We start from the raw sequence: 11,934 nt of genomic DNA on the forward strand, positions 1-11,934 counted from the left end.
GCCTCTCCTGTCACTTGACTCAGTATACCAGAGTATTCTGACATACGGCTTGTAATACAAGAGATATCAGCCTTCTAAACTGTTAAAGACAGTTACAAGGCTACATATTCAGCTCTTTAGGCACTCTGTTGTAAGCCTAACTTTCTGGCACCTGACCAATTTGAGGCCCTGTTATATCCAAATCTGTACTGAATTAGAGCATAGAACTCAATACAAAAAAAAAGAAAAAAAGGAGTATATTTCAAACAGAGACAAGAATCAATTCTACCTCATATTCCCTTGTCTATACACCCAGTCAGCAGTGTTAAGGCTTATTGTCAATTCAAGAGTAAGTGACAATGCATTTCTCCCAATTGCTGTATTGCGTAAAGCAAGCAATAACAGCTTTAAGAAAATCCAACCTATCCCTCAAATTCTCATTATCTGGAAGAAAGTGCAAGGAAGTAAACCAGAAAATGTTAGAGCTGAGAAGAACATGGCACCCAAAGTGAGAATATTTCTTATTCTTACTTGCATATAACACTAATGTAAGTCCTAAGAGTTGCTACAGTTAAGATCTCAGAGAAAACAAACATAGAAAAGGAACTTCAATAAATATACAATGATTTAAGGGAATTAAAGAAGTGCACCCTTGTTCTGTAATTCATTACTGTTAATATATCCCATAAATCTTAACCTTGTCTATCTTATTGCTACAGGGTTATGAAAGAATACATTATAGCACTTGAGAAAGAATAAAGAAGCATTTAACAATAAATATTTAAGAGGTGAGGTAAAGTTAAAGAAACTGTATAGTTTTTCCATTCTTCCTGGACACAATGCATTTCTCTTAATGTAAATTGGAAACATTACAGCAAAAATCTAATAACCTCAGCAGACATTAACGATCTTGCTATTTTAAAATGGTCTGAGATCAGAAAGCGAGTTATTTATTCCCCAAAGTCTCCAGGAGATCAACACAATCAGGGTCATGTTCCCCAAAACAGTGAGCATGGCTCATGTTCCCGGAAGACTTTTCATGAAGAAATAAACATGTATTTGTTTCAGCCTTCCATTTCCAGGTTAATTCTCCTTTTCCAAATCATTCACAGAAATGATCTTCTGTGACACATAAGCACTTGTCAGTTCAGTATGATTCATTATTTTCATGTTTAGAAATTTATCCAGACATTGTTCCTAAAAACATCGGTAATTTTCATGTGAATTGCCTCCAAGAATTTAATAAAGTTTCTTTTTCTAACCTCCCATCTTGAACCAATACATAAATACATAATAATACAATACATAACTAAATGAACTACATTCTGATTGCATACTAATCTGTGAATGTACATCTGCATTCATTTATCAAATCATGTTTATCTATGATCATTTTTGAAATACTGCAAATTAAAGTACAGGTGCACAATTTTCCTCGTATTATTTGTGTTCACTCAAAATATATAGATAACAAGTAGAAAAGAATGCATTACATTACTTAAACTTGCATGACGTAAAGAAATGCTTTGTTTCGTTTAATTTGACAAGTAAACTTTGACACAGAAAAGGTGATTTTTGAAGGCATACCCCACAAACATCTAGGACTAACTAGAAGTAGGGAACATTGAAAATAATGAAAGCATTCTACTTTTCTAATGAAGAAGGAATTAATATTTAATCATGGTGCCTCATATATTTCACTTACTAAAGAGTGCCCCATTGCCTAGAATATGCTCCATACTTTGGCATAAACCCAAAAGCGGGCAACAAATTTAGTGTGCAACTTTTTCCCTTTCATGATATGAACTACCACAAACTACACAGTCCCTCCTGAACCTTTGATCAAGTTAAGAGACAAGATCCAGCAGCAAGATGCACATGAAGTAAAGTAATGGAAAAGTAAATGGAAGAGGAAGCAAAAGGAAGATTCCCCCGCCTGAACAAAAATCAAAGAATGTGACAAATTTGAAAATGAGAAGCTGCCTCTTCCTATACTATTGTGTCTCATTGCAATATTAGTAATTGCAGTTGAAGAGCAGCCAGCCACTCAAACTCCGTTTTAGAAGGTATCTGACTATGCCTCTCATAGTCAGAAATAAAGTAGGCTACCAGTCTTAGGCACTTAAAAGTCTTATTACTAGCAGTCACGCTCAAACAAAAACTTACCACACAAAGAATAAACTCATTGGTCACTAGATAATAACTAAGCAAAACCTCCAATAAGTGGGAGATCAGATGAATACTTATGGTGGTAACTAAAGAAATTCTTTCCTTCATGCTTCCCCAACTTTCCACCAGGTACACAGAATATTTGACTTGTGAGGTTCTAGCAACTAACAAAGGCTTGTTATTATTACATAGAAAGACCAACATATAATCACATAACTGAAAGAACAGGAAAATCCTTGGGGGGTGAGGGGAGGGAAACAGCAGAAAATCTAAAGAGTTCTGCTAGCCCCTTTCAGGAAGAGATGGTGAGGTGAAGGCTACTCAGATCCTTCTGTGGACAACAGAATACAAACTGTCTTACCAGATTAACAACGTTACCTCCATATTACCGATGTAAAACTGAGTGATAGCAGGAATGAATGATTCACCCCGCATCACCAGTCAAAACAAATGTAAAGATCATGCATCTTCTCCCTCCTAGTCCCATGCTGTGGCGGACAGATGAGCGAAATTTTGCCTTAAACATGTCTTGGTACATAAGGTGCAAGCAAACCATAACCCCGAACAAGCCATCTGTTTCCAGTGGAAACAGGACTGAGCTGCTGCGACCCCCGAAATGGTCTCCCTGCGACCACCCAGGGCACATCGAGCCTGAGCTGAACCAGACCATGATCGGGCAGAGACTTTGGGACCTGGACTGTAAATTATTGCTGCTTAGCACAACTTCTATAAAACTTGCTTAGCATGAGTAGCTAAATTTGTTGAAGCCTTAGGCCACACTTAGATAAAATAACCTAGTTCAGTAAGAAAAGGGCCTGAGAGCTGGTTTCAAACTGGAATGATAAGGGAGTTACCAGCAGTTTGCATTCCTGTGCACTGCTGAAAACAGTGTTAACTGACCACCTCTTTGTCAGGACCTTGAGAGACAAGGGCAGGACTCGAAGAATGAAGACACACCTGCCAGCAGAAACCACAACAGTAAACAGCCTACCTAGGGACAGTGATGAGACCCAATAAGGAGCAGGAGACCCCAGACTTAAATATTACTATTGGTCTGAACTACCGCGTGAGGGGTGGAAAACAATTTGAAAAAGCTATAATTGCCCAGGGATTTCTTTGTTCGGGGTCCCTCTTCAGAGGCACCCAACTCGAGCTGTAACTACTGCACGCATGTCACTGCCTTGATTTGGCTCTGAACTTTTCAGCGGGAACCTAGGGTCGGACCCTGCTCGAGTTGTAATTGCTGCATGCGCATCGCTAAAATTTACACCCAGGGTGACGAGGACCAACAGGACGCTGCTGGATCCACGGGTGGTGATATCTCTCTCTCCCCCGCTCTCTCGCTCTTTCTCCCTCCTCCCCTTCGCCTTCTCCCACCTTTTCTCCCCCCTTCGTGGAAAATAAAGTTAAAAGGTTGTACGATATTTGACCAGTTTTAGCGTCAATCTCGTCCTTGGGATCGTAACGAAACCCTCCCGATATTGGATCAGGACACATGCTCTAGGCAATAAATGCAGTACCATAACTAAACTAGCTTTCTTTCCCTTCTGGGCCTATGAAAACACTTCAGTGTAATTACATCCTCTTGAATCTGCAGGCAATTATTCAGAAACTGTAAGAAGAAAAATTAATCTTGAGAAAACTAACCCTATACTTCTTCATAATATTTAAAAGTTTTGAAGATTCCACTTTCTGTGAAGATGCTAAAATATAAAACCCTGCAAGTGACAGATAACAAAGGTTACTACTACCTGGAAGGTAACTAACATTTTACTGCAAAACATCATGTACTATAATATTCCTATGTAATTATGTGATAATTCCATTCTGAACAAGAAACATCTGGCTGTAAAATTCTGTGGATTGTCCCTCCAGACTTTAAATGCATTGCAGGAAGACCACTGATGTCATCAATATTCTCTTTTAAACTACTAATTTGGAAGTTCATCATACTGCTTAATTTTAAAAATAATTTGCAAACAAACTTTTTTTTTAACTAAAATACATTCAAATCAAAAAGAATTCAATGGGTATCATAGGTCATCATTTAAAAAGAAAGTAAAACCATACTTACAGTTGCCAAGTATTAGCTTTTGAAATTCTGCCATATTCTCCCACACGCAAGTTATATATTTTTTTTAATCTACCTGATTGCCTGTCCTAATTATAGATAAATGATGATTTTTTAAATGGCAATCAAGGTGTATGGTATAAAGCTAATTTGAATTACTTAGAACAGCCTCACAAACTTCTACTCATCTGCAACAAGCAAATCACTTCGAAAAATACATTTAAAATTTGAATCTGCAGACAGCTGAAAAGATTTGATCTCTACACTGGAAAACTGCACGTAGACTTGTATGAATACTTGTAATAGGAAGGAGGTCTAGTGAGAAGCAAGCATGGACTTCTAGAAAATTAAACCGCTCCCTCACTCAACTCGTCTGTCAATGATCTCCTCTTATTTGCTTTTATGCATCTTAAAAAAAAAAGTTAACAGTATTATTATTAGAGCAAAATTCTGTCCTCATCTAAATACATGTAACCCTACTGCCACTGAAGGCAAAGGGATTGACTGTGATGCATCTGACAGCAAATTCTTCCTCTTCTCCTCCCTCCTGCATTTTTTAATTCCTACATTAACCAGCAAAACTTAAGATTAATTTCTGGGCTGCTTTTGCAGGGAGATCAAAGGAAAAAAATATTCCTAGTACTCCAAGAAAATCTTGGGGACAAAGGGCTTCAGGGAGAATACTAAAAAATTTATCTCACTTGTTATTTCTAAATATGGCTTGAGAAGGTCTTTATCTTAAAAAGATGTTGATAACTTGGATGGCCATGGCGGCAAAAAAAGAACGGGCAAAGAATACCAACAAATGCTTTCCTTCTAATAATACTTTATTTTGTTCAAGGCCTCCTTTTTCCCCTACACTTATACATAGCCTAAACTGAACTATGCAGAATCATATAAAAAATAATGGTCACAGCATCCACTATAGCAATGCATCAAGTAGAAGGAAAAATTCCATCAACAGACTTGTCAGTGCTGCGGCACTGGTTTTAAAACTCCATTTCTAGTTACCTGCAGTTGTCTGGAGGTTAGTTTGGGTCAACAAGCTCACTGAAAAAACTTCCCAAAAACACATTTGTTAACACTGATTTGGTGTTTTAAAATAATCAAGATCAATCAAAATCAAAATGTTCTTTATTCAAGAAAATTATTTCTTCTCCCTACTCATCACAGGTCTAATTCTGCAACGCAGCATGTGCACTAGATTTTGAAGGAGGCCCATTTAGGGAAAAAGTTTAAAGCACAACCATGTATGACTGTTGTTCTCCCTTTACTTCAATTTTATATCAAGGATTGATATAACCAAAAGCAGCTGCTCAGCCTTCTTCTGTCCACCCTGACTCATTCTCACTTCTTTATTCTTACCTGTGAAATAACCTATTATCTGCAAAATATGCCATTAACCACAATCTGAGAATCTTGCTGGCAGTGAATTTCATGCTTTGAACGTACTCAGCATAATACAGGTTCATTGCCTCCTGTTTGACTTCTGATATGGGAACAGCTAGAGTTTTGTCAAAACAAAAAAGCTGCAATGAACTGAAAACATAAATGCTTTAATGTGCCCCACTGGTGAGATACTTCATGGCTTCCTATGCCCTCCAGTCAGAAATTAAAAGATTTATTGCAACCAAAAAAAAAAAAAAAAAAAAACAATGCTAAGATTAAGCAACATTAAAAAAAAAAAACACAAGAAAGAAAACTTGACAGTCCTCTGATATAAAGCTTCATTCTATTTTTCTTCCTTCCATGAAGAAAGTACACCAACACCTCATTTCATCAGTGTTCTGGCCTTACGCTGAATTTACTGTGCAATTCCACAAAGTTATTAGAATGTCAATTACCTGTTGAAATACAAATGTATCACAGAAGAATCTGTTGCCATTATGAAGCAGACCTAAACATTAGTACTTTGACTAATGTGATTAAAGGCATTCAAAAGCCTATATACAGGCATAGCTGGAATTTCACACTCTCAGCTTACAGGGGATGAACAATGTGAACAAAGAGATATAATAGAGGGTAGGACCAATAGCAGAAAAAATGATCTGATCTTTTTTCCACTTTGGGTTTGTTTTCTTGATCTCCCAAAGCACATCCCTCACATTTCACAGGTCAGATGCACATTACTCCTTTCAATACAAGGACATATTAAAGCCACATTGTTCGAATCACTGAAAGATAATGCACTCACACCATCTGCAGGTTCAACAAAATAGAAATGTCACAAGACATATCACTGGCAACACTAACATTTCTTGCCCCCAGCTGGACTTAATGCTGCAATTATCAATTACAAGGGAAAAGAGCTGTTATGTTTATTTAGAAGAGCTTATTTTGAATTAATCTCCTTTTGATTTAGGATCTACCTAAAGAAATCTTCAAATGCCATATTATAAAAGGAAAATCCTTTAAATGAAGAAACCGTAGTCAAACAATGTAATATCAAAACCCTAGTCTGACTTTATATGCTAAAGATATTGTTTATCAGCAAATCCAAACCATTGGCTGGCCTGTAGGCATATATTTAGGCAAAAGGTGCAGGAAGAGCAATAATTAAGCATCAGAAGACAACTAAAGAGAAGCTGTTTCCCTTAATATTCTTCCCTTGTCTTCCAGAAAGAGCCCACACACCTGTGATGCCCAAGCTAAACAGCAGCAAGGAAGTCTTCTAGTGAGACACTGAAGTATCAAATGCCACAATATTGCCATCCTCCTTCCATATAACTGAAAAGGCATTCAGCACAAGGAAACACTGGCATTCTCCATCATGTGATGAGGTCAAAGGCCTTAGTCACATAACCGGACAGCATCTGAAAACCCCCAGGAAAGAGGGCAGCAAGCAGCAGACTATTTCTTTTGATGGACCAGATGCAACCTGCAGGCTAGCCCTGGGCACCAACTGCTGATAGCCTACACTCTCTCAGATAAATAAAAAAGCATTCAAAAATAAATCACAAACCTAAGCCAATTTGCTAATCCTCTATTTTCAGCAGGGGCTTTGGGCTAAATCACATTCCCAACAGAATTTTTTTTAAGTAGTGGTTTTGCTAAAAGAAAAGTCATATCCTTTGGTTCCACGTGAGTGTCTCTTTTAATCTGTTTATAAATGAACACAACCTTCATGGCCTAACCCACAAAGACTTTTTCTTTGTTAATGGATTAAGAATTTTCAAAAGATGCTCTATGCTTTATGTCTTTGATTCATTAATTGTTTACTAACAACATCATCAGTCAGCAATGCAAGTAATGTTTCAGGTGGTGGAGCTGGAAAGAAAATTTTTCTTTCTCTAATACCACATTGCCATCTAAGCACAACAGGCAAAAGGCAAGGATCCGAAAAACATCAGGTAGGTCATAATTGAGGTTAACCATGGATTATGCCATTGATAGCATTTCATTTCGAAACGTGTTCACCTTTCCCTCCCTGCCCCGGCAGTGTGTCTGTTTGTACTTCAGTTCTTATCTCATACAGGTACTTTCCTCCCAATTATTCCCTCTGTTACAAAACTAACTGACAAAGTAGGAGTTCAGTTCTGATACACTCAAAATGCATAACTGAAGTCAAAAAGAGAGTTTTGAGTATGCAAAACAACCTTATCCCACCCCTCTCAAAGAGAGGGACAGAAGCAAATAAAGAAACAAACAAAAAAAGCAGCACAACAAAGCCAGATCTGTATGAACCAATACTCCAAATGGTGGCATTTACAGAAACAAAAAAAAAACCTGAATAAAGTCAATGCTAAAGCAGAACCAGGTTAAAGTTTTAATTCTCAAACAAGGAACCAAGAGTGAGCTTTATGTTCTAAAGAGCAGGATTTTACCAGAGAAGTTAAGAGTTTTCTGTTTCCTTCCACCATTTTAGAAGCTACAACACACATTTAAAAAGATGATGTCATTAAAATACATTCCACCCTGAAAAGCAGAAAGAGTAGTAAGAGGTTCAAAGAAACTCATCAGTGAGGAAAGACCAAACAAGTTATAGGTGAGACTTACCAGCCTTAATACATAAAAGCTTGCTGCAAGGGAGGAAGAAAGAGAATAATCACTTTTCATTTCCATACCCAAAAGTAATAGATTTAACTCAAGCTACATATTAAATAAACCTTTCCCACCATTAAGATATAAATTTCCAAAATAGATTGCCTGGGAAGATTGTAGATAAGAGGTCTGTCTTTAAGATGTTAGATAGATAACATAATGAGGACTAACGTATAGATAAGCCAATTCTGCCTCGGACGAAAAGACAGACTAGATGACCTAGATACTTATATGAAGAAGGAAGCAAACTTTCTCTTAAAATCTGAAAATAAATGATATTGTTTCAAGCACGGAGATGGCCTCCTTCTCAGATCACTGACACTGAGTTTTGCAGAGGAAAAATATTTTCATACAGAAAAGCAGGAGAGCAGACCAATGCTGAAAAGAAGGGTATACAGAATTCAAAAAGACAGTGATTAACAAGTCTCTAAACTACTTTTCAATTTTATCGTAAAATGTATGTAGTTTTATTACATAAGGTTAACAAGAATTCACTTATTTATAAGTGTATAAAAAAAAATGAAGAGTTCAGATATTTTATGCTCAGCGTCACACCAGTACCTCAAGAAACGTGCCAGAATATTGTTTAATGTTTTACAAGCTGCAACAACAAATCAAGTTGGGGAAGAAAGGCTCAAATTTCACTTGGGCATCCAAAATTCTTCCCACATGTCTCTGAATGAGAGGAAAATATGCAAGGTAAGGAGATGATCTGCCTAGTAAATCTCTAACAACAAACTCCTGGGAAGAGAAAATGGTATCTTGAAAGGATGTTGCCCTGACCCCATAGGTTGACTACTGTGTAGTTTTCTGCTAAGCATGCAATGAATAAATTTAAACTCATTTTCTCCATTTAAAACAAACAAGCAAAAAATACACCTCTGCATCCTTCTCCAGCTACTTGAAGCATCACTGGTAGAACAGAAAGGTGATAGAGAAGTGGTGGAATCTCCAAGTTCTGGAAAAAAAAACCCTTAATTTAGACAGCCTCTTTCTATTTACATGTTTAACTATACTTACAATTAAGAAAGTACTCATCTGCCCTCAGTTGTCAGCATCCTTTTTTTTCTTGGCCTTATCCACAACAGAGTATTTTATATATTTGAAGACCTACTCTCCCACCAATCTTGCTTCCCTTATGAACTCCAATTTCTTCAGTTTTTCCTCACTGATGACATTTTCTAGACCCCTCATAATTCTCACTCCTCTGTCTGAATTCTCTTCTAGTAGCCAATATCCTTCTGGGATCCTTCCCATACTGTATCTAAAACTGACGCAAAACTTCAGTTGAGGCATTATGAGTGCTAAGGAGAGAGGAAGGAGGATTACCATGTGTCCTCCACATAACACTCCTAGCTTGACGACGATACAGACTCGTGTTTAATTTACAATCCATCGTAAAACCCAGGTCTCCTTTGCAACATTATGACTGTCACATCTCATCCTGTATCAGGCATTTGTCCTTATGCTTTGCACGCTACTTTTTTCAGGCTGTTTTACCTAATTTACTATGATCAATTTGAAGTCTAACTCTGTCCTCAAAAGACATTTGCAATCTCTCCCATCTCAGACATATCTCAAATGGAAGGGAGGTATTAATTCTACCTCTAAAAACCTAATATCCAGCTTTCTAACAAAAACAGCAATTAAAGTGCAACTCTAGACACGAGGTCCCTGAAGGACCTCATGCGATACAGCTTTCCAGTTTGACAGTGAACTATAATTACCCCATGCATTCCCAACCAGTTTGAGTAGCCCTACAGAGACTCCTTGAGGCCATGTTTCTACAGCTTGTTTATGAGAAGGCTGCATGAGACAATGCCAAAACCTTATGAAAAATGAATCTAAAACACCAATTGCATCTTTCCCATACAGACGATATCATACCCCAGTACAAAAGGATATCAGACTGGTCTGACAAAACAAGGTTCTGATAGGCCTTGTCAGTGCTTACAAATCTGGTTCGCTGGTTAACCGCAGTCTCTGAAAAGACTCTTCTCTTTACTGGAGGAGACTTCCATATAATTTCTTCTTTTTCTTTTAAGATGAGGAAGATAGTGGGAAAGAACAAAGCAGCTTCCATCATCTCCTTCATCCTCCACAATTTCTCAACTAATATCTGATAAAATATTCACCTATCTAAACGACATCTAACTTATCTGAATAACCTTTTTGCTTCACCTAGTCTAGCACTTACCAATAGTTTTGGGCACTGGTAACCTTTTTGTGACAGTTTAATTGAAAAAGCAGCAGCAATACAGACTTCAGTCTTGGGTACATTTCACTGTATAACAAGCTAACTCTTCTTTTTCATACTAATTCATTTACAAAATATTTCTTTGCTGCATCTGCCAGGCACAAATTACATCATGTTATGCTGTTACCTTTTCGACTTTATTCCTCCCAGTAATTTGACCTGGTTTCTGCTTTTTGTTTGCTTCCTTCCTTCCTTTTAAAGTTTTTGATACGTTACAATTTCTTTCAAATTGGCTATTTCCTCTATTTTCTTTTCTTATTCTATTACATTAAGTCCTCCTTTTTTTCACAATACATAGTGCCACATCAGCCAGAGCAAAGAACACAGTATTTGTTTTTTCTAAAAAATAGTAAATATTTTTAAAGCCTAGATGCTACGGTCTTTAATCTTATTGTCCTAGATGCCATAAGGGAAGATTTTTCCGGGCTCCTAAGAGAGTTAGGAAATAAATTATTTAAAATAATACCTAAGCTTGCATTCTGTAGAAACTGACAGCTAACCTAGCTTTGGCAACAAGAAGTGAATTATTCCCAGCAGATTACAAAGGTGGTGTCCTTTAGATCGGGCCACGAAACTAACAGAGAACCAATGAAGGCTGCCACACTCAGGTCTTGGAGTCAAGAAGCCTTCTTTGAAAATGAAGAACAGCATTTCAGCGTTAAATACTAATTTGACCGCTTAACACACGTCGAATGCTTTGTCTTCTTCCGAGACTTCTATATTCAACTTCATCCTTTGGGATGTGGGACGGGAAGGACAAAGAAGAAAGAGTGAGAATAAAGCTGGGGAGAGAAAGCAAGATACTAGAAAAGGAATTTGGAAGCTATACAGTGGGAAAAAAATAATTTTTTTCATCAAAAGCAGGAGCAACATTTATCAGAAAATCACCAAAACGTCCTTGCGCTTCGTACCTCCAGAGACCAGGCCAAGCAGCCCTCTGCCAAACTATCCCATCTCCACCACCTCTTATCTACTTTCCAATAGGACTCTGCTACTCGTTTTCTTCCACTCCCTGCACCAACAGCCCTACTCGGCCTTGCCGCCCTACGGCTACCCGGGAACCGCAGACGCCTCTTTGCCGCTGCCCCCTGCCCGCCGCCTTGCGACCCGGCCGCCCGAGCATCTCCCACCCTCCACCCTCAATGCCGTTGCTCTCCCCCTCACGCAGGCAGCAAAGGCGCGGGCACCGGCCAACCGCGAAGGGCGCAGCGCAAACACTCACCGCGCAGCTCGTGGGTCCCGTGCAGGAGCCTCCAGGCCGCCCGAGCGGGGCGAGAGGCGCCAGCGCCCAGGGCCGCCCGCCCGCGCAGCAGCAGCCGCGCCACCCCCCCGCCGCCGCCGCCGCTCAGCCACAGGGAGGCCGCCATCTTCCTGCCCTTCGCTGCCCGCCCCGCCCCGCCCCGCCGGGGCTGTCCCT

General features: G+C 38.8%; 1 protein-coding gene across 1 annotated transcript in view; it reads right to left on the reverse strand.

Moving 5' to 3' along the window:
• PDHX (pyruvate dehydrogenase complex component X) overlaps positions 1-11,933 on the reverse strand; it is a 61,950-nt gene extending 50,017 nt beyond the window's left edge. The window contains exon 1 of the mRNA XM_026099969.2: positions 11,740-11,933. Within this exon, the coding sequence (XP_025955754.1) occupies positions 11,740-11,884 (145 nt within the window). The 5' untranslated portion in view covers positions 11,885-11,933. The remainder of the gene's footprint in view (positions 1-11,739) is intronic.
• Position 11,934: the final 1 nt, after the last annotated feature.

This window comes from Dromaius novaehollandiae, chromosome 5 (genome assembly GCF_036370855.1).
Source record: "Dromaius novaehollandiae isolate bDroNov1 chromosome 5, bDroNov1.hap1, whole genome shotgun sequence".
NCBI classification, from domain to species: domain Eukaryota; kingdom Metazoa; phylum Chordata; class Aves; order Casuariiformes; family Dromaiidae; genus Dromaius; species Dromaius novaehollandiae.